Source organism: Pteronotus mesoamericanus, unplaced genomic scaffold (genome assembly GCF_021234165.1).
Source record: "Pteronotus mesoamericanus isolate MK-2021 breed Mesoamerican mustached bat unplaced genomic scaffold, CSHL_Meso_final contig_1242, whole genome shotgun sequence".
NCBI classification, from domain to species: Eukaryota; Metazoa; Chordata; class Mammalia; order Chiroptera; family Mormoopidae; genus Pteronotus; species Pteronotus mesoamericanus.
The window spans coordinates 1978320-2001500 of record NW_026555053.1 but is presented as its reverse complement, the minus strand read 5'-3'; the positions used below and the strand labels follow the sequence as shown (position 1 = coordinate 2001500).

At 50.3% G+C, this 23181-nt stretch overlaps 1 protein-coding gene across 1 annotated transcript in view; it reads left to right on the top strand.

Moving 5' to 3' along the window:
- Positions 1 to 23181, top strand: part of ADAMTSL3 (ADAMTS like 3) — a 143461-nt gene that overhangs the window by 70774 nt on the left and 49506 nt on the right. The window contains exons 8-15 of the mRNA XM_054589091.1: positions 5283 to 5357; positions 11262 to 11419; positions 13543 to 13654; positions 15728 to 15866; positions 16948 to 16998; positions 17680 to 17884; positions 20946 to 21093; positions 22613 to 22697. Coding sequence (XP_054445066.1) covers positions 5283 to 5357; positions 11262 to 11419; positions 13543 to 13654; positions 15728 to 15866; positions 16948 to 16998; positions 17680 to 17884; positions 20946 to 21093; positions 22613 to 22697 — 973 coding nt within the window. The remainder of the gene's footprint in view (positions 1 to 5282; positions 5358 to 11261; positions 11420 to 13542; positions 13655 to 15727; positions 15867 to 16947; positions 16999 to 17679; positions 17885 to 20945; positions 21094 to 22612; positions 22698 to 23181) is intronic.

Genomic DNA, 23181 nt, shown 5'->3' with positions numbered 1-23181 from the left:
GGCCATATGGAAGCACTTTCCTAGAATCGTGCCTTGTGTGAAAGATATGTGGGAAGGGAAGCCATGGCTCCCCCCGCGTGTGCATCGCCGGGCCGGCGGCGGCCACGGAACCCCTGCATCCTCACCTTGCCAGGCCGTCCTTCCTCTATAACCTCCTGAGGCCGCACGCGGCGTGAGGACAGCGGGGAGACACTCACGGCACCGCCCTGCCCCGCGGCCCGCGCGCACGGTTGCTCGCAGGCTAGCCCTCCACCGCGCAGCGAGGCGGTTCAAGGTGTAGGAGCCTGGAGCCAAAACCTTTGCTATGAGAAAAATCAGAAACCCATCCAGATACAACACATAAATTTCCTGCGCAGAAGGAGGAGGAGGAGAGAGGCTGAGCTAACAACTGGCACCAACAGCTTTGGATGCTGGAACAGGGGACTAGAGGCCGCTCAGTGTTTAAGGAGAGGAAACTCGAAAAACAGCAACAAGGAGGCATCATTTGCATTGATCTGGAGAGTCTTGGCTTGGCACTTGGGGACTCAGTTTTATTTCCAGGTTTGTCTGTTATATTTTTTGTCTTGTCCCCATAAGGGCACGAGGCGAATAAATAAGTGTGCTCAGTTTGTCTGCTCTGGGATTTTGCACATATTCACCTGGTAGCAACGAAGTGCCTGTGGTGCCTATTGACACGGAAGTGCCTGGGACCGGCCGGGAACGCCCGCACGTCACTCGCCCTCGGACACTGTGATGTGACCCCCCTCTTACAAAGCAGCCCCTGGTACTCCTGACAAAAGTAGAGTCCTGGGCTGGGTGAGCATGGGGCTGCCTCGTGGGGTGATACGTCATATGCTTTCTCGTTATTCCCCGATCCCCAAAATAAATGTAACTTATTCCATGCCAAGGAGGACTGTATCCGCTAGACCCTCCCGTCTTCTTGGGGCATCTCTTTCTCCTTCCCCATCATCTTTCTAGAGCCAGATCCCGAAGGATGGTCCTGGCCAGGCAGCTCAGTTGGTTAGAGCGTCGTCCCAATACACCAAGGTTGCAGGTTCGATCCCCGGTCAGGGCACATACACGCGTCAGTGAATGAACGCATCAATAAGCAGAACAGCAAATTGACACTTCTGTCTCCCCCCACCGAACTTCTTTCTTTCTCTAAAATCAATTAAAAAGAAAAAAAAAAGATCCTGAGTCGTGCAGGAATATTCAAACCAAAGACCCTGCTAGTTTTAATGGGATGTTTCCTCCCAGTTTAATTCGACAAGAGTGCATCAGGGCACGGAAGAACAGCCTGGGCTGCACACCCAGAGCCCTGGGTCCTCACTCTCAGCCTAATTTTTCTCTCGATCTAGTGCCTCTTCTGTGCCCTTTGCGTGAGGAGAAATAAGAGGAAAGTGACACGCAGACCCTGTGGAGAAGGAAGGTGAGGGATCCCGTTCTTCTCAGCGCGGCCGATGGGCCACGGGCACCCTGGCTGCGGCCTCTCCACGAGCTGCTTTGCCCTGAGGGCGAAACCCTCGCCCCTGCGCGCGACCCTCAACGTCTTCATCTAGCTCCCGTGGCACCTCCTGGCTGCCATTCTGCCCCTCGGGAACTAGGCTTCGGGCGTATGGCCTTCGGGAAGATTCTGGAATGCCAGGCACCCTCCCCCTCCCACCTCGTGGGCCTTGGCTGTGGCCAGGATCTGGAGCCGCTCTTAAGGCGGCTGTCCGTTCTTGTCCTTGACCTCAAGTGTCACTTCCTCGGTGAGGCTGTCTGAGAGCAATCAACCTGAAGTCTGCCTTCTCTTTTCTGTTTATTTCCTGCTTACCTCCCCTTTATTTTATTTTATTTATTTTTTGCAAGAAGTAATGGTTTCATATATTTATTGGCCTGATTGGTTGCTCCTGCTAGTCCGACGTTGCAAGAGGAGGCACTCTGTTGGGTGATTAGATGTTGGCAAATTTCCCAGATGCCTCTGGCAGGTGCCTTTGGTGACCCTCTCTGCTTTTCAGCCTCTGTTGTCCCTGTAATAGAAAAGAAATGATGTGCCCCAACCCTTCTGGGTTCTTAGCTGAGACTGTCCTGCCCCCAGAATATAAAAACAGATTAATAGGAGAAAAGTAAATGTAATCATGTAGGTGTGTATATACCAGAGCCCCACAGACTGGTGACTCGAAGTGGCCAACGCAGGAAGCTTTTATACAAAAAGCCAATAAATCAATGAACAGACAAGGGGGTCTGGGCTTGGGGAAGTAGGAAGATGGTGACGAAGAATCTCAGTCTGTTCATACGGCCTTCTTGGCCCTCACTTCCATGTCTGACAGTTACCTGACATAAATTGCAGTCCTTCTGGGCTGAAACGAATGCGTATCGATTCGTTGATATTGTGCGGACCATCCTGTATATCCTGTGTATCTTGCTACTTAGCAGAGCTGTGATCTGTGGCAGGAAATGAGACATAGAAAAAATATGACGGACCGGCTGGACCGGAGCATTTATGTGTGGGAGGGGGGTGAGTGAAGGCAAACTTAATGGCCCCAAGGTCAGCCCAGTGATTGCAAAATCAAACAAGTGAAACCCGTCCAGTGCACGTCCGTACTGGACGCATGAGTTTGAGTTAATGCAATTCAAACGTGGTCTCTCAGGAGAAGGGTTAAGAGTGTCCTTTGGGGTTTTGACCCCAGCCCTCCTGCTAAGGAGCTCTCTGCTTGTCAGCAAGCCACTCAACCTTGCAAAAAAACTTCTGTTTTCTTCATTGTAGAAATGGGTTTTTGTTAGACTGAGGGAGGTCATTTATCTCAAGGTACTGGGACTCGTGGCTGAGGGCATACTGAGCGCTCAGCATGGTTTCAACAACTTCCACTTATCAAGGCCTCCTTGGACGCTCTCAGCAACCCCTTGAAACAAACGTCCTTGTGGTAGCTCTCTCCTTCCCTAGCGGTGACAGGCACAGAGAAGGGAAGGAACGTGCCGAAGATCACACAGCCCATCTAGCCCAGGGTGTCTGGCTCTGGAGCCGGATCTGAACCACTATTCCGTATTGCCTGTCACCAGTAGTTCGTAAAATAGGGCGAATGACGTTAAAGTGTGACGAGGTGGGGGCCCAGATGATGGCACAGGGGCTAACGGTCGTGAGGATCTTACCCCACATTTCAATGGAAACATTTTGGAATAGTCCCATATAATGGAACTGTCAGCAGGGACCAGTTACCACCGTCACCTCCGCCACCACCTCCACCGCCAAATCTGGGGGTTCCCAAATGGGATGGAGAAGAAACCTTTTCTTCACCTTGAATGGTAGGAACCACTGGTTCCTGCACCGCGCGAAACCATCGTGTTTTAAGCAGCCTCAGAATCAGGCGCGCTCGGCCGTTCTATCCGCACATCCGCGACGCGGAGCCAGCGCGGAGGCGCAGACAGGCGCAGGGTTTGCAGTCGGTCCCTCTCCCTCCGGCCTGGTCCCCAGCTCGGGGCCTGGCTCCAGGCTGAAGGGGGTTTACCAGGAAGTGCATGTGTAACGGGCAAGGCAGAACATGGTCGCAATCCTTAGAACAGAACTAACTGGCTCCCGGACCAAAATAACAAAGATGGGTGTGTTTGTATCTGTTGGCAATTTAAAAATCTTAAAAATTCATGGCCCAATGCATCGAAATATATAAAGAAAAAACACCCTATAGGTATATGAGAAGAAATTGAAAGAAGTCAAACTACGATGAGAGAGATTTTAACACGCTGAAGTCAGTAAAAGTTACATGTAGGTTCTCTACAGCATAATTATTCATGTTACATTAACAGGTCCGTGTCAAGCATTGCATTTCGCGGGTACAGACTGTCTCGTCAAGCATTTGTGGACCATTTAACAAACTGATTCTATACTAGACTCCAAAGACAATTGCAAAAAACAACAACAAAAACAACTCAGTAAAACAGAAACTGCCAGAAGAGGCCTTGCCCCGCAGCTGCCCCCGCTGCCGCCCCCGCCCCTTGCCCCCCCCCCCACGGAGGCACAAGTGCCCTCTCCCTTTCCAAGGCCGGTTCACCCCCCCCGCCCCCTCCGCTCCCTCAGGGATCTCACGCCACCCATCAGCCCCTCTCTCCGCTTCACCCCCTGCCCCCGCCCAATCAGGGACACACACGACCACCACGTCTCTTCCGTAGTAAATAAGTACAAGTTTAAAATGTGTGGATGTGCATGTATCTGTGTGTCCCGATGGAGGTTTGTGTGCACATGTGTCTCTGACTCTCCACGTCACCAGCTACCACTCGCCCTTTCACCCACCCTTGCGGACACTTAAGGAAAGCTGTTTGCACGTCGCGGTTCTCCTTGGTCATCGTCATTTATTCCTCAAACCACAGCCTCCTGTGCTCCGCTGAGGCGCCTTCACGAGGCCCATCGACGCGCTTTTTACAGCTGTCACCAAGGAAAGGCTCTTTAGCCGTCTCCGGCACCGCGTTTGGTGCCACGCCCCTCTGTCCCTAACGTCCCCTCCTCCTCCCCGGGGCTCTCCCTTCCTTTCCCGTCGAGCCAGAGCCCTGCGGTCTCCTGCGGAGCTGCGAGGAGACGCTGCCAGGCGTGACCCCCGCCCCCCGCCCGCGGCCCTCGGGCCCTGCAGCGCGCCCTCCCTGCGCCCCGTGTGAGGGCCACTCAGAACAGGGCCGCAAACGCACGCCTGGCAGCGGGACCCCCCGGGAGACTGGGGTGGGCGGCTTCCGGGGCTGCCCCTGACCCTCTGGGTCGGGGTTGCGGTGGGGGATGGGGGTGGGAAGATCCTGTGTTTTCACTGTTTCTTCAGGTGATTCTGGGAGGTAACTGGCCTATCAAGGTATCACCGAGATTCTTCTGTAGATGGTCAAGCTTTTCTGGAAGGTGACAGGAATGAAAGGGAAGGATGTGTGAGGAGGAGAAGCCATTGAAAACGGTTCAGTGCAGATTGCTTGTCTCATAACCTAGGAAAGCGGGGTCCCCTTCCAGGTCTCCCTGTTCCTAGCCTCGCCCAGCTGTCCCGCCGTGTGCATTTCCCTCCGAAAGTCATGTCGGGAGCGTCGGAGGGTCCAGGGCCCTTTCCCCGGCAAAACATTTTCAACCTTTTCTTGAATGTTACTTAACAACGCATTTAAATGAAATTATGTGAGTAGTAGCAAAGTGTCTTATCCGTAGCAGGTGCTTTCCAAGGGCTCTTGGACTGTATACGCTGGGAATGATGCTTCGCACACTGAGAACGCTTCGCACACGCCCCCGGTTTGGCTTGACTTGCGTGTCTTACGGGGCCTTCGGCGCAGACGTTTGATGATGCTTGTCCTGTGTTCTTTCCTAGGGGAAGAGAACGTGATCGCCGTTCCTTTGGGAAGTCGCAGTGTCAGAATCACAGTAAAAGGGCCTGCCCATCTCTGTGAGTGGCATTTAATCCTAATGCCGTTTTATTTCCTGAAAGTTTGTTTGGAAGAAGAAGAAGAAGAAAAAAAAAACCCTTTTGTGTTACTGGGTGTGTGGACAAACATCTCAAGGATTTTGACTCTGCAATAGTCTCTGTCAGTAGGGAAATGATCAAAACCCTGACCTTCTTTGTTTTCATGCCCCAGGAGGAGATACACCCATTTGGGATTAATCCCTCAGGGGATAGGAAATCGTTACAGGTGATATAAACTTTGTACCTAGAGAGTAAACTAGGATTCGGGAGTCTGCGGGAGGTTTCCGCAGGTGGGAGCTAAGCACAGAAGGTAAACGGCATCAGTGGGCGCGGCTCGTGGCGAGCAGCTTTGAGCCAGCGTACCAGGGTTTCAGGTCTAGGGGCGCTGAGTGCAAACGCTGGCTTCCCAAAACACTGAGGCTTGGCACACGCAGGATTGAGTCGCGTTGGGTTGTTTCTTTGGGCAAAGCCGGGCGGCAGCTCCTCTTGGTTTCTCTGGGGTCTCGGGGCTGGAGGAACTGAAAAGACCAAAGTGGGCCTCCTCCTCTCCCGAGCTCTCCTGGTGACCCCAGGCTGGACTGTCTTGGTCTTTTCCAAAGGCAGAGGCGTCTCTGCCAAGCTCCCGGCCTTGGAGAACCTGACTGGGTCCCGCACTCAGTTTGTAAAACGTGAAAAACACCGTACCTGTTTTAAAGTCGCACAGAGCAAGGTCCACGTGGGCAAACGGCTAAGTATTTTGCTGTTCTCCTCCTCCCCAAGCCACCATTTATAATTTTAAATTGTTAAAATTTCTCAGGGCCAGAAGCGTCTTACATTTTTGGAAGCTTTGAAGAGTGTTGGGATTGGGGGGGGGGGGGGGGGTGTTTACGATACAGAACTAATATTCCAACCAGAACTGTCCTTGGAGAAAAGTTTGTATCGAAATGTTTCAATAAAACTGTAAATGTTTAAAGTCACCGATGATATAGATTAAAATCTTGTAAAATATTCTGTAGTCCATTCTAATGTAAATAGGAAGGCAAGAGGATATCTCTGCGGCAGTGCGGGCAAACCGTTATTCGAAAGCCTTTTTTTACCCTCCAGTGTATGACCTAGATGATGACGAAGAGAGTGTGACTGATTTTTCTAAACTAGAATGTGACACTGTACAGCCAGGTCATATTGTCACTTCCTCCCAGGCTTTCTCTGTAAGGAATCATCAGAACTTTTTAAAATAAATCTTAATTGCAAAGGCTACAAATGTTATATTGCCACGGCACTTCGTGCACGCGAAGCGGTTGTGGGGACCAAACATGTTTAATATGTGCATTTTTATGGAATTTATTGGGGCTACGTTGGTTAATTAAATAGGTTTCGAGTGCACCGTTCCCTGACACGTCCTCTGTGTGTTGTGTTGTGTGTGTTCCGCCCAGAGTCTTGTCTCCTTCCGTCCCTGCTTGTCCCCCGTTTTCCCTCCTGTACCGCCCCCACCTCCTTCCTGTCTCGTCATCACCACACGCTTTTTAACCTCCTTCTTTCGGTGGCTTAAAGCCCACGGCTGTGGGCTGATAGCAAAGCTTCATCCGTCTGAGAGCCAGTTTGAGTTTTTGAGAGCAGGCCAGAATCATTCGGACCCCAGTGTTGCGAATCATTGTCGTGATCCTATTGTCAAATAACAGCTTCGGATTAAAAAAACTATGCAGGGTGCCCGTCGTTCCTAGCAACGTTTAGCGTCGCGCGTGACTGCTGTTAAGGAAGGCAACCCACTGTCCGCCCACGGTGAGCGGACAAGGAAAATGTGGCCCGTGTGGAATGGTGTGTGGCTGTAACAAAGAATCAAGTGCGACCCGCGATGCAACGCGGAATGTTTTGGAAAACATCGTACCGTGCGGAGGGCTTATGGGAGTCCCTTTATGGGAAACATCCAGAGCCGGCTACAGATTCGCAGTCTGTGGAGGTGGAGGGGAGATGGCGGCCGCCCCGCCGCCGGCGCGGGGCGGTTTTGGGGGAAGTGTGAGGAGTGGCTGCTCGTGAGTATGGCGTTTCTTTGGGGGATGATAAAAAACCTCCTACGCGTAGATGGCGCTGATGGTTTCATAGCCTCACGGATGTACTGGAACCATTCAACTACATTTCAGGGGGGTGGGTTTTACAGCACGTGAGTTTTATGGCACACCAAAAAGATGTTGTAACAAAACGAAGCAAAAAGAAAAAAAAAACAAAAGAGGCCGGGACGGGGCCTGATTTTCTTAGAGGTGGTTCCCAAGAACCCAGCTCCAAAAGCGGTTTTAAAAGTTTGAAAGACAGAGTAAGTCGACAGTGAACGGAATAAGTAAAAGTGAAACAACGTTAAGTAACGGCAACAGCTTTGGGGCAGAGCGTTTGTTCGTGTGCGCGTGTGTTCGGGTGTTTTAAGGGTAAGTGTATACTCAAAGTTGGTGCTGTTCCAAAAGCAGGGCTCTGACACGGCGCCCTTTCTCCAGAGATGACAGACGGGCGGCTGCGGGTCCTTCCCCCACTGAGCAGCCTCGCAACTGAGTCTAGGAGCGTTCCTGACGGCAATCCTCTGCTGACGCAGCATTGGCTTTGTGGATAAAGTGCTTAGTTAACATTTCTGGGCTTCTAAATATAGATGTCTGTTTATTTTCTTGATTTCCACAACTGTTTTCTTCATTTTTATTTCTAACAAAGATACGGTCCTGAAATCCAGCTGCCTTGGCAGGAATCAATCATTCTTTTTAAAGATCTGTAGCCACTAGCACCCTCCAAAAGGAGTCATTATTAAGAGTCGAGAACACCTAGGAACGTCAGTGTCAGCCTCTCCGCTGCGGAAGGGAATTTAAATTACAGATTGTCTCAGCGGTGCCTGCAAGTGTTCAGGTCCTGAATGCCCTGCCCCGCCCCGCCCCGCCCCGGGGGCGGCCCCCGCATCTGGCCAGCCCGTGGCTCCGGGCCTCCCGCTAGTGCACCCCCTCAAAAGGGAAGTCATGACAGGCTCCTGCCAAAGAGACTTCATAGTAGCGAAACTCCAGCGTTCACTGTGTATGACCAACAATGATCTTGAGAAGCCAAGATGCCACAAATGGAAAACTTCCATCGCCATTGGAAGAATATTGTTTTATTTGCCTCTAAGTCTTGCCTGATGACCACATATGGAGATGGAGAACTTATAAACGTGGACGCTGCATTGTGACCAGAGGAAACATGCTGAATAAGTGCATATCCCATAAAACACAACTCTACTCGAAGCATGACTGTGACGTATTTATAACTAAGCCGTGCCGAGTGCTCCTTCCACGTTGGCCTAAAACCACAGGCGTGTGGCCTTCTCAGAATTTAAGGAGACCTGCTGGGGGTGGAGGACAGGACCCTGCATCTTGAAAGAAGCTTAGCTGCGTCTCCAGGGAAGCACTCATCCTCTTCCTAGACGTCATTTCTCTTCGGAATCACTAGTAGGGTTTCCAATATTTGAAGGCATCAACATAGACTCGAGGTGGGAAGATTCGGGGGAAGAGGGTCTTGATTTCTGATTCTGTTTGTAGCTGCTTGGGGCTACACACCGTGTCCTCCCCGACTCTCTCTGCGCGCCTGTCGCCACCACCACGCTGAGCAGGAGGAGGAGCAGGGAGTCCGAGCGGGCAGACGGAGGGAGGCTGACGCCTTCTGCCCTTCGCAGGGGTTGGGTGTTTGCAGGCTGCCGTCCGCCAGACCGCAGCGCTCGGCAGAAGCTCGGAGAAGCGAAGGGCTTGTGTGGGCAGCGCTGGCTGCACGTGGCTGGGGTGAAGGCATAGGGGTGCTGCAAATTAATGAGCGTTCACACAGAGCCCCAAGCCAGCACTTGGCATTATCGATGTTCTTTCCTGTCACAGAAGAGGCGCTAAGAAGGAGGCAGCTTCACTCCAATGAAAGGGACACCTTTGGAAGAGCTAGTGGCTTCGTTAGTCCACAGCCTCAGAATCCTTTGCGTCCATGACCCCTCATCAGAGTGCTTACCTGTCTGTATTCTCCCACGTCGGACCCCTTTGCACAGTTGGCGTCAGAGTACCTGCGTCTACGTCCTGTATGTGCCGCGGCGTCGGGGACCCAGAGATCCGCAAGCCTCGAGAAGTAATTGCAGTAAAGATCCTTTATGATACGCACGTGGTTTGGGGAGGAGAGGAGCGGTTTGGGTAATCCCGTGCACTTGAGAACTGGCTTTGTTCCTTGTGGTCTCATGTTCTTGTCACTGGAGATCTGGGACCCTGGAGAAGTAATAGACTAGACTCGACGTTAAAAAGCAAAACGCCAGACACAACGAACAGAAGAGCCATCGTTTGCTTTAGAGGAGAGACGTCATACCATTGTCCCTTCCTCCCAGGTTGCCTTCCCGGATTCTGACACCCGCACCCCAGCCTGAACGGTGCACCCGATGAGGCCTGGAGCACCCCGATCCGGGAGTTAGTGCCGTGGGAAAGCCATCACCAAGGGGCAGAACCCATTGCAGGGCCATTGAGTTCAGTCAAGTCGTTTCGGGCAGGACCCTGGTCTAGAAAGTTGGTGCTTTGTGCGTCTCCTGGGAGGACGGATTTTGTCCAGCTTCGCTCTGTGTTTGGCTGTGGCGTGGATGCCCTCTGTTTCTCCTCCTTTTCATCAGAGATGGCTCCTGCATGCATTCCAGGCCCTCTTACTGTCTCCTGTCTCCCGTGTCACTTTTACTGACAACTCTCTTTATAACACGCGACCTTATATCGTCATTGGAACTAGGAAATGAATTTAATCTCACATGTTCCAAAAATCGACTGCGGTCGTGGAGCCCAGGGCCAGCGGGGTTGGGGTTTGTTGGGCCTGAGAGTAGCCAGCGTTCATCCCTGACCGCTAATGACTCCTGCAGATCAAGTAGCTCCTGTCCGGCCCTGGAGCCGTCCCAGCCGAGCTCCCAGCCTGCCTGTCAGGGATCATCGGCGATGTCTCCCGGTACCGGTCATGCTGGGGGTCCCGGGCTCAGATTCCTGCAGCTGCTCCCCTGGCAGAGACAAGCCCTGCAAAGCAAACTACCGCAGCGTGTGGATTGCAGCCCCTCAAGGCCAGCCGTTTGCCTGGGTTTTATCGGCTTCCTGTGTTTAAGTCTGAAGCTGGATGGAGTTTGGGTTCTGTTGTGCCCTTTGTTTACAGTGGTTAAAGAACCTTTAAACGCCAAGGAAGCAAGTGGAGATTTTGCAGCAGAAGAGGGCCTGAGGGTTGTCTGATCTGATTTCCTTTTTTTTTTTTTTTTTTTTGGTCTTCACCTGAGGATATGTTTTCGTCGATTTTAGAGGGAAAGGAAAACAGAGACAGAGAGAGAGACATGACATATTCTTCTTCCCCTCATGGTAGAAAAGGCATGGAAGAGTTGACTAGACCTCATGGGACCCAGCACCTTGTTAGCCTCTTGCCAACGGCAATGAGAAGGTTCAGTGTTTGCAAACTGGATGGATGTATAGATACTGTGTCAGTATCACATGCTATCCTATGTAGTGAAACATCTTCCTGAAATAAAAGTGCTTTTAAGGTAGTTTTCTCATTTAGGACAGATTTTTGGTTGCTAGATGCAGGGGTGGGGGTGGGAGAAATGGGTGAAAGTGGTCAAAAGGTACAAACTTCCAGTGATAAAATACTTCGGTTCTGGCGATGTAATTAATGTGCCAACGTGATGACGATATTTAGCAATACTGTATCGCTTATCGGAAAGCAGCTAAGAGAGAAACTGTTACAGATTCTCACCACAAGAAACAAATTATAACTATGAGGTGAAGAGTGTTAACTAGACTGTGGCGATCATTTCACAACAGATACAAGTATCAGATCATGATGCTGTGCACCAGGGACTAATGTGATGTGATATGTCAATTCAATTATAGCTCTCATTCAAACTTTATTTTCAAATTTTAGTTATTGAATCCAAAACGCTCCAGGGAAACAAAGGGGAGCACAGCTTTAACAGCCCTGGAGTTTTCGTCATAGAGAACACAACAGTCGAGTTCCAGAGAAGCTCGGAGAGACAGACCTTTAAGATTCCTGGGCCCCTGATGGCTGATTTCATCTTCAAGGTAGGCTGACCCTCCTCATAAGCTTCAGGCACCTGAAGCTCAGCACATCTTAGATTTTAAAAACAATTGTGTGTTCAGTCCTGGCTGGTGTGGCTCAGCGCATTGAGTGCCAGCCTGTGAACCAAAGGCTCACCAGTTCGATTCCCAGTCAGGGCACAGACCTGGGTTGCAGACCAGGTCCCCAGTAGGGGGCACGTGAGAGGCAACCGCACATGGATGTTTCTCTCCCTCTCTCTTTCCGTTCTGTTCTCTCTAAAAATATATACATAAGATCTTTTTTAAAAAATAAAAACAATCGTGTGTTCAGTAGGAAGTCACCAAATGATTGCTTTCACACGGAGCGCATCCCTAGTATCTTCTTCTTGGCCTCCATTCCAAAACATTGTTCCTCTTTCTCAAGTGCCGGCTTCCAAACCTCCACCGTGAAGAAACAAACGCCACTTTGATGGGGCAGAGACTGTTTTGGGATTTATAACCTTCAGTTTCTGCTCCGTATTAAAGCTCTAGGTGGGGTTGGGTGATGGGATCCGCTGCTACGTGCTCCGCGCCCTAAACCAGCTCTGCACGCGTGCGCGTGGCTGTGCATAGGGGAGCAGTACAGACAGTGGCTCCTTCCTTACCCGCTGCCTTGGTTTGCCCAGGTACCGTCCCGCAGGGAGCCCTTGTCCGCGCACCTGTCACAAGGCGCCCTCAGAAGACCTCCTCCTGTGCCCACCAGCCTGCGCCTGCTCTCTGGGTGACTCGGGGTCACTTCCACGTGTCCCGACCTCGCGAGTCAGTGCCTGTCTTGACTTCCGTGATTGGGCTTTCTTTGCCTAAAATTTTGCTTTATTTTTCTTACAGTTTCCTTGTGTCCAGTGAAAGCCTCTAATGTATTGTTTAATTTCTTGAACTTTTTTCGCCGTAGCATCTTAGCCTAGCTTCTCAAATTGACAGTCTGAGGCAAAAGCCATGTGCTAACACTGATGTTTAATGACCAGGGACTCGAATGAGGTATTGCCCGGCCCCCCAGGCAGGGGAATAAGATATGGAACTGAGGTCAGAATTGCGGGGGATGGGGCAGGGGAAGTCAGGGAGCAATGCACTTTTTCTTTTTTTAAAGTTCCTATCCGTTGATGCCTATATCTGGACTTCTTGTAATTGTGTTTATCATCTCTATGTGTTCCACTGTTTTGACTGTTGTTAAATTTCATCTTGGTTGTATACCAAGTTATCTTTGAGTTTTGCTGTATCTGGCAGAGGCGAGATTGTAGATAAAACTTGAGACTGGGCTCCTCTGGTGCCTGTCGGATTTTAGGTCATCGTTTTCTTTCTGTCTGGTAACGTTGAGGATTTTTCTTCATCCTTGTTGTTGTCCTTATTAGAAATGTCTGCTCTGAGCCTGACGGACGATTTTAAACCGAGGGCTCCTGTCTTTTCAAGGTCGAGGAAGGGCTCGGCAGCTGTATGATCGGATCTTGCCTCTCCTTCTCTCCCTCGTCCATTGTGAACGCCAGAGGACGCTAACGGGCATTTCTGGGTCTCTCCTCCATGGGCTGAATGTGGTTTCCCAGCTCTTCTCCTGTGGCCTTCTGGGACTCCTCTTAGGTGCGCTCAGTTGCTCAGTCTGTTGGGAGAGAGCCTTTTGCTTGGGTCCAGCCGCCTGGCAGTACACTCGCCTCCAGCTGTAACTTGGGGCTCACTCTCGTTCCTTTCACTTACACCCCGAAGTGCGCACGTGCCACGCTCTGGGTGCACACCCTTTAGTGACTGTGGTTGTGCTTTGAAGGCTTTTCAGAAGGATCCGCTTAAAGACGTTCTTCTTAAAAGTGTAAGGATCTCATTTATGTGCCAAGGTGTAGGCAAACCCAGCTTAAGCCTCCATCCCTGCTCTTGGAGGCATTCAAAGCAAATATATCTGGAAGAAAAAAAAGGGAAACAAACGCACAAAAAAAAGGCCGCCTACATTTCTGCGACCTCATTCCCAGACGTGCAGGTATCTGGAGAAAAGACTCCAAGGAGTCCGAAGATACTCTGAATCCCTGTGTGCGGTAACTCTCGGGGGCAGGTGTGTCTGCCTGGCTGAAGGGCGTGCACCTCGTTTTGGTGGCCCCAGAGGGGTTATCACAGCTCTCTCTGTCCAGACCAGGTACACGGTGGCCAAGGACAGCGTGGTCCAGTTCTTCTTTTACCAGCCCATCAGCCATCAGTGGAGGCAGACCGACTTCTTCCCCTGCACCGTGACCTGCGGAGGAGGTGAGGCTCGGGCTCTGCCCACGGATATTCAGAGCCCTGCATTAGGAAGCGCACGTGGGCGTTCGCGGAGCCGACTTCCCCGGGGGTGTGGCCGGAGGCACCTGGCAGTGAGGCCCCGCGGCCGAAGATCAGCAGTGGCTGCGGGAAGAGAAGGGGGCCGTTGGGCTGCGTCGGGGGCCGCTGCAGCCCAGCCGCCTCTGCACCCTGGCGGGCCCCCAGTGCGTCGGCTCCCCTGCAGGAGGGCTGCCTGCTTCCTTCCTCTCCCTGTTGGTTATCTCTGCGCTGTTAGGGAGGAGGATTAACTGGGCCTCCTCAAATTATAAACACACACGGGGGCTTCTTGTCTCCTCCTGGGAGTATGTTTCCAGTTAGTACAGAGATTCTTCTTTGATGCAAGGAGCTCTAATTGCATTTCTGTTTTTGTGTTTTGGGGGGTAAATTAAAACACACTCATAAAACCCGCAAGGAAAGCATTAGGAAAATTTAATTCTGTTGGTAATCACATCGGCATGATTTGTATAAATGCCGTGTTGGAGCGTTCTTTATTTTTGGGGGGTGGCGGTAATCAGGAAAATCAGCCCGCCCCTCCCCGGAACTTGGACCAGCCTCCCTGGTCTCGTCTGTGATCATCTTTGTCGGACTTGGGAGATCCGTCAGGAGAACGTGCCGTTGGACATCGCAGACTTTATGGCAGATACTGGCATGTTAGTGACATTTTATTGATACTGGATTTTCGTTCTTGTGGTTTTGGTTTTGCCTTTTGTAATGCACGCCAGTCGGCCTGGCGCTCAGCTCGCGTCCCAAGCCACGGCCCGTCGAGCGCTGTCTAGTGGTTTATAGAATCCGGTTCCCCTCGGCCGTCAGGCCTGGACGTGTATTTTTAGACCTTGAGACCAATTGGCTGAGGCTGAGAACCGTTCCGCCCCCCGCCCCCCAGAAGAGCTCATTCGGGTTTCGAAAAATTACCTTAAAAAAATGACATTTACGTGGTGACAAGAAACCGGGAACCTGGTATTTCAGCAGACAGAGGTGTCGCTGTGCCCGCTGTCTGTCTAAGTTGATGGCACGCCTCCGTGTGGGATGCTCGCTTTCCACAGAGACAGTGCAGATTGAATTCAGTAGAGTCAGGAGCAGGTCTCCATGCTTTTGCCCTGGGACAGCCTGTCAGGCAGAGGGAAACGTAGGGGGAGGAGGGATTTTGTTCTTCCCTGTGGCACGAACAATGCTTCATCCCCTGGTAGAGATGGCAGCGGGCATTGGAAGTGCCCGGGAAAGCCAAAGAGTGCCTGGTACCCGCGGGTAATGGGATGTTCTGCAGCAGACAGGAGCGGCAGAAGTGTAAGGTTGCCTGAGAAAAGGAGAGAACAGAACAAGACTGAAAACACAGTAACAAAAACATACCACGAGGTGAGCAAAGTAGCCAACAGAACAAGATAGAAAAGCACAGTATCGGAAATGTAACCGCTGAGTGAGGAATGTGGAAAACAGAGCAAGGTTGAAAACAGTATCACTTATTTAGTTACAACAGACATACACGAGACAACATCGTGGAAGACCCGTGCATGTGAAGGGCGTGGAAGAAGTCAGCAGGGTGTCTGGAGGGGTCACAGGGGAGCAGGACAGGGACAAGGGGACCGTAAGGAAATGTGAGGGGCTTGGGCAGTTCTGTGACGGCAGTGAGACATGGCAACGAACTCAGGACAATAAATGAGTAACCTTCTGCACCCAGGTCTAAGCATGCTTTTAAAAGGATTTAGACAGATGTAAGTGCTGACTGTTACAATCAGTCGTTCTCAATCTTTTAGACATCTTAGAAGAACCTGAGCATCTTTATTTTAAAAAAATACTGATTCCTGGGCCCAGCCACCATGGTTCTGGGGACCCTGGGACCATGGAGGGACCTGGGTGCCTGTGTCCATTCAGAGACCCCGCGCGGTTCTGAGGCACAGCTGGGGCTGAGCATCCGCGAGCTCAGCTCCTTAGAGATGGGAAACGGCGCGCGGGGAGTGATAATTTCGCTGAGCGAACACGAAACAGATGCGACGCTCAGACTCTCTGTTTCTCCCGTGGTAGGTTATCAGCTTAATTCGGCGGAGTGTGTGGATACCCGCCTGAAGAGGGTGGTTCCTGACCATTACTGCCATTACTACCCTGAAAACGTGAAGCCCAAGCCCAAGCTGAAAGAGTGCAGCATGGACCCTTGTCCATCCAGGTTTGCCCCGTTGCTCTTTTACTTTGAAAAGACACGCATCAGCTACAGCCCCGAGCACTCCCGCCTGGCCGCAGAGCGCGCCCTGCCGGTGTCCAGCCGTGAACCCACGTGGGCCGCTGTGGTCCCGAGGAATTGGGCTCCCCCGCTCCCTCCGTCTGAGCTCCCTCTCTGTCTGTGGGCGGTGTCCCTGCGCTGTGATATTTAACCCTTTATCATGAACCTCTCTGAGCATCAACTCAATTTACACTGTTTAAGATTTCTTCACCCCCATGCCATGCCTGGTCCATCTGCCGGTCACAAGGGCCTGTAACCCACCATCTGAGCTTTTACACGGCATCACCCATGCCCGCGTGTGGACTTCTGAAGTGTTCATGTTAAATTCAGGAGGAACGATGTGCAAGGGTCACACATGTTCGTGCCAAAGCAGGAAAGCTGTGCGTAGACTCCCCTGTAGCATAATTTAATACCTGCTGACTTGGATTGCCTGGGGAAGTTTCCTGGCTTCGCTGCAGTATCTTAAAATAACAGCCTGGTCTCGAGTCCCAGAATCCCCCGGCCCTGCCAGCTGGCCGAGGCGCAGGTGTGCGCGTGGAAAAGGAAGTGCGCGCGGAGGGCTTCATCTCCTCTCACTAACCTGCCTGTTTCCTGGAACCTTGTAATTATCAATAGAGGCCTTTACCAGGGACGCGTTTCTGTGAGAGGAAATGGTTTTCTGAAGACCAAGCTACAAGACAGTGTGGTAATATTATCAACGTGTTTTATCAGAGTAACCTTTTTAAAGGTTAAGAAAGGCATAGATAGATTGATCCAAATAAGGAGAAGCTTTCTCCTTTGATTAATACATGTCACTAGGTCCCTTTCCTGTATTTTCCTATGGAACTGGGAGTGGCGTATGTCGGGGATGTTTCTGGAAATGAAGGAGATGGAGGCTGAACTTGGGGAAATGGTTCACAGCACTTTGCATGCTTAGCTTTCAATTCGAAAGAGCTGCGTCTTTTGGGATGTCAAATTGGTATTAGTCAAATTAACCAGCGCGTTCATTGCTTCAGAAATGATGTGATCACCCTGGTTTCATTTGCAGTGACGGATTTAAAGAGATCATGCCCTATGACCACTTCCAGCCTCTCCCCCGGTGAGTCATGCCGTTCCTGTTTGTCCTCCGCTCCAAGTTGCTTGCAAAGAGCAGTTGCGTCTGTAGCAAGAGTCTAGGATGTTGGAGGGATAGACCACAGACCCTGTGCAGAGAGCTCCGGGATCACAGGCTACCGTGCAGTAACAAGAAAGGCCTTTCCGCGAACTCCGTGGAACAGGCTGCCTGCAGCGCTGGGGTTCACCACCCCTGCCGGTGCGGGGCGCGCCCTCCCTGCCTGGGGCCACGGAGGGAGCTCCCGCGTTGCCGGGGGTCAGCATCTGAATTCCCGTTCCCACCTAGATAACCAGTATGGTCCTTTCTGACTCGGACTTTCTATGACTCTCGCGTAATAGTGCCCTTTAGTATTTTATAGTTTAGAGACAGCTTGTGGATGCTTGCGCACTCAATATATTCAGTTAATTTGACCCTCACCAAGGTCCCATGGAGGAGAACAAGGGCAGGTGGATTGTCCCCACTCGACAGTAGCCTCAGGTTCAGAGGAGTGAAAAACCTATGCCTGTAGATGGTGCGTAGCCGTGAAGATTCAAGTCTGAACCCTCCAGGGTGCCTGTTCTTTGAGCTGAACCACACGTGTTATCCTTTTTGCAGCCGTATTTGCAGCCTTGAAACAAGCAGGCCAACAACCAATAAATAACGTGCTTTCACTTGTTTGCTTTTGAGCTGGGAACATAACCCTTGGACGGCGTGTTCGGTGTCCTGTGGAGGCGGGATTCAGCGGCGGAGCTTCGTCTGCGTGGAGGAGTCCATGCACGGGGAGATACTGCAGGTGGAGGAGTGGAAGTGCATGTACGCCCCCAAGCCCAAGGTCATGCAGGCCTGCAACCTCTTCGACTGCCCCAAGTGGGTCGCCATGGACTGGTCTCAGGTGAGCCAGGACCGGGGGCCGCTGTTCCTGACGCCCCAGGTTTCCATGAACATTGGCTACCGTGAACCAATTGTCATTGGTTCTTTTTTTGTTTTGTTCACATTTCCCTGAAAAAAGGTTTGGAAAATTACATGCCCCTTCATCTATATTCAGATTGATATCTAAAATTAATTTTATCACAGGTTTAAATTAAAAAACCCAAAAAGGTCATTTCTAATATATTGTGAGTGCTGACATTTTAAAATCATGTGTGAAAGCATTTTTTTAAAAAAATGTGTCCACTAGAATGTAAATGATTTCTATTCTTGCCATCTTTCATTTAAAAAACATGTGAACAAGTTCTTGAAGAATTTGCGTATTTTGCATTTTTCCCTCTTGAACTCACATTTTCAATCCACTCTCTTCACAGGAGTTTATCCTCATTAATGTACTTTTATGCTTTAAAGTCTTTTAATTGATTATTCCCCAAGAAAATATATAGCAGTTAAAATTAATTTATTTTAATTTCCTGTGGCCAAAAGGCTCCAAGTATTAAAAAATGTGCCCTTGGATTGAGTTGTTATTATAATATTTAATTTTAATACATAATCGAAAAGCATGAATATATTTTAAATTTTGGTAAATAATTGTTACACATAAGAAGTAAATTTTTGTCTGAAATTGGTATTTCCAGAAGATAAGTGAGCCTTAAAAGATTCTCCATGGTGAGAACAAGACACAAGATCACGATAGTCGTATTCCTACCTTTACTGTTGATTTCTCATTTCATTTCGTTTTGCACTTACACACTGGGATAGCTCTCTCCCGTAGGTAAGCAGACTGAGCTGGAAGGATTGTATCAGAGCGTGGTCGTTCTCTGAACTTCTGAGTTCCGTGCCAAACCACGCTGCGATCTAGCGTCAAAAGCCAGCCTTGCTTCCCCGACCTGCAGAGCATGTTTACAGCTCTTAGGAGCTGTGTCCGTATGTTTTATGTTGGCTTTAGAGCCGGGACACTGGCACCCCGCACCCCCAGAATGTCAACACTGCATCACCAAAAAATCACATACACGCTCAGGGAGGAGAATCTGCGAGCTCTGCAGATGTGCTCGGCTCCACAGAGGAGCTGGGAAATGGAAGCGCGGACCGTATCGCCGGGGCTGCGCCGAAGGAGGCACGGGCCTTTGGATCGGCCCCTTCTAGTCGAGTTACACCTTACAACCGTATTTCTTTCTCTCTGGGAGACTTCTTTTCTTTCTCGGCCAGTGTAAAACCCCCTGTCAAGATCATCTGTATTTCAAATTGATCAACGTAGGGTAGGTGGGTCTGTTTCCCAGAAGTAGGGCCTAACCTCACACCTCAGCCAATTCTTACAGTGTTTGTTTAGCGGTCGTAAGAGCGGCTGGAGGAGATGACCGACCGAGGTGTCCCGGCGTTCTGCCCTCCGTGGGGGGCGGGGGGGGGGGAGTGCACCCTGACAAAGGCCGCTGTCGCCTCTGAAACTCGCCTGTGACCATGCAGACAGCCTGAGGGACTCAGGCAGAACCTCTGAGCTCTATGACGCTGTGGCGAAGTCACGCTTTTGGCAACAGGAGTCTCTGGGGCGGAATTCCACTCTGCCCCTCGGGAACCGTGTGACCTTGGGCAGGGTCCTTGGATTGGGGGCTGTGTCCCTCTGTTCGGTGCAAGGTGTGTGCGGGGCGAGGGAGGCCACACCTGCAGGACCCTGCCTCTCCCGGGGGCGGATCCAGAATTAGGGACTCCTGAGCGCAGGCTGTTTGTAGGTGACTCGTGAAGGAGAAAAAAAGAACAGCCCCGGCTGGTGTGGCTCAGTGGATTGAGCACCGGCCTGCGAACGGAAAGGTCCGCTCGTTCGATTCCCAGCCGGGGCACAGGCCTGGGTTGTGCGCCAGGTCCCTGGTTGTGAGAGGCAACCAATCGATGTTTCTCTCCGTCTCTTTCTCCTTCCCTTCCCTTCTCTCTAAAAATAAGTAAATAATATCTTAAAAACAAAATCTTTCTTAAAAAAAAAAAGAATAGAAAACATAGATGTTGGGTATTTAAGTGAATGTTTATTTAGAATAAGAAAGTTAAAACATTTTGAAAGTTGGCAACAACCCTACTGTGAATTCTGGACTTGAGTTAATAATAATGTGGCAGTAATTTTGGTCCATTGGCAATGATATGCATCCTCGCCAAAGCAGGGGGTTAATAATAGGGGGAGTGGATGCGGGATGAGGGGCCTTGGGGAACTTTGAACTCTCTGCTCCATTTTCCTGTAAGCCTAAGATGGTCCTAAAAATTAAGTCTATTAATTTTTTTAAAAAATGCATTCACTAACATGTAGCTAGGTTGAAAAGGCATTAGATTTCTCACAACATGAAAATACTCCATTCATGACCAAGAGTACCTTCTAAATGAAAAATAACTCAGGAAAAAAACTGGCAGCACAACCATCACATATATTCAGAAAAAATAGCACCCTGTTTTTATTAATTTGAACCACTTGATATGCATATAGTATTTTTTTTTCCTAAACTTTTTGACAATAGCTTTGAAAGACCAAAGTCTGTAGCTAGAAAAGAGAGAGGATCCCCTGGCATGGTCGATCCAAATTTGGTATTTTAAATTGAGAGTTTAGAAATTTTTCTTTCATCTTCACAAATTGTTTTGGATAATGTCATGTAAATTTTTAATCAGATTTGAGGAAACCAAAGCTTCCTTCAGAGTTGAGCAGAAAGGCTTGAGGGAATTCCAGTTTTCCTGGCACTCTGGCCTCATCTTCTGTGTTTAATAATCCACGTAGACCAGCAATTTTCACCCTTTTTCATCTCACGGCATATGTAAACTAATTATGAAATCCGGTGGCACACCAAAACAATATTTTTTGCCAATCTGACAAAAAAAATTTTTTTTTTTGCCAATCTGATTTACAAAAAAATAAACAGTAGTGAAAATTCTTGCGGCACACCCGTGGAAAATCGCCGATGCAGATGGTGGTCTCTCCTTTGCACAAGACGCAAAACCTGTGTGGATCGCCTCGCAAACAGGAATTTCATTGGCTCCCCTTTTCCTCTTTGAAGTGCACCGTGACCTGTGGCCGCGGACTGCGATACCGGGTCGTGCTGTGTATCAACCACCGCGGACAGCACGTGGGCGGCTGCAACCCACAGCTGAAGCTGCACATCAAGGAGGAGTGTATCATTCCCGTCCCGTGCTACAAACCCAAAGGTAGGTGTGCGGTGCATCTTACGGTTAAATCCAATGGTGTTTCCCAGCTCGCGTTCTGACACGGCAGTGTTTACATTCCAGCTGACTGACTCTCTAATGAAATGGCGTTGCTGACAGGTTACGGTAGACCGCGACAGAGAAGTCAGATGGCAGGACTTCACAGATCTGGGGGGAGAATAGAGCTCCTGCTGGTTCAGCCCGTGCAGAGTGGTTCCTGTCTGTCTACGTTTCTGCTCGCATTTCTCAGTGGATGTAAACTCTTTTGATGCAGTCTCTGCCTTGAAGAAAAAATGGGAAAGATGACAAATAAGAAGAGCAGTAAAACTCCCCCAAAGTTCTTATGGTTCTCTGTTCCCTGGTAGTTGTATGTGCCTCCCGCTACGATGTGTGTTTCTGGAGGGACGTCGTCTTCTCGGGTCCTGCGGTCTGCTGTGGCTTGAAGGAAGATGCTCCGCTCCCAGGCTGGATCTGCAGATCCATTTAGAATTTCTTTCGTAGTCTTACTTGTTCCCCATGCATTGGCTGAAATGGGTAGCATCTGTGCGTGGCATCACCTCTCGGTGACGCGTTCCTCTCTATGCATGACTGCGTATTTCCCTAGACGCCTGTAAGGTATTACCGGCCCTTGTGACATGCACTTTCTTTCTGGGAGTGGAGGAAGGGTGACCCCCACCTGTTAGAGCCCAGGAGTTTTCCTTCATACATTTGGAGAGGCCGGTACGATTCTCCTTTGTTCCTGATCCATACCTGTCATCTCGTAATGAGCCGGTTGGCAAGCACTTATTTGATGACATCCGTCTCCCAGGGAAGTCGTTGGTTGCTGTGCAAGGGACGAAGACTGGTTTTGCGCCTTCCTCGGTGACGTCGCTTCTCCCTTCCTTCTTCACTCTGCGGTGTCTCCACGGCCACGTTGCTGGTGTCTGTGGTTTCCCTGAGGCAGCCCCAGACTATCTCCTTTCTCACCTCACGGCGAGGTTGTTTCTTCCTTTACATCTCAGGAGGGCCCAGAGGACAGACCCAGCTTGCCCGGCATGGGAGCTCTCGTTGGGAATTGCCTCCCCAGCAGCTACGACAACAGTAAGAGTCTGAGTAAACCAGAGCACGGACTCTCCGCCTCCCAACCTTTATGCAATTTGTGTTTCTCTATTAAATTCTTCATTCGATGGACAAAAAGAGCGAGTGGCAGAAGAAAGCAAGCTGACACTGTTGAAGTGAGAACTTTAATATGCCAACAGCTCGTGGGTATGAATTTATAAGAGGCATTTTATGTTAACATGGAGCATATATTCAACTAGGCCATGGGGTCATTTGATTCCTTTTGATTAGGCGTTAATTCAGAAATTCTATGATGATGATTTTTGGTTCCGCCCAGAAGCCCCCTCCTGTCCTGTGCCAAAGGACGTGACCCGCGCCAGCCAAGCGTGAGCTCTGTGCTGAGGGCATCTCCAACAAGGCATAACGCCTCCGACTCCCTAGTGATTAACAATAATTAAGCTTGTTGTTTATGTTCTTTTCTTAGAAAAAAGTCCCGTGGAAGCTAAACTACCTTGGCTGAAACAAGCGCGTGAATTAGAAGAGACGAGAATAGCAACAGAAGAACCAACGTGAGTCCAAGGACCTTTTATGGGAGCGATCCGGGCAGCCCGTGAACATGATATATGTAATTTTTGTCCTTGCTGGAATGCAGTGATACATTTCAAATCCAAGTGACCTGGCTTTGCAAACTCTAGAGAGCCCGAGCTGGCTGGAGGTCTCCTCTGTTTCACAATGCAGCAGCCCTGCTTTGGCAGGATCTGTGAGAAGCCCAGAAAAGAACAGCACTGGTTAGCTCAGGGTGCACCCAGGCGGTCCTTTACAGTGGGGAACCCGGGGCGAACTCCCAGATCTAGACGAATGTGTCGGGTTTCACCAAGGACCGTCCCAGTGCTAAACACATGGTTAGGCCATGGCCGGTCTCTATGAAAACAGTTACCTGGAAATGTGTCAGGGTGACCCGAGAGGTTATCAGATGACACCCCAGAACTGCGATGCTGCGGGGCAGCAGGGGGACAGGCTGATGTTGAGTTTGGCGCCTAGAACCGCCATTTT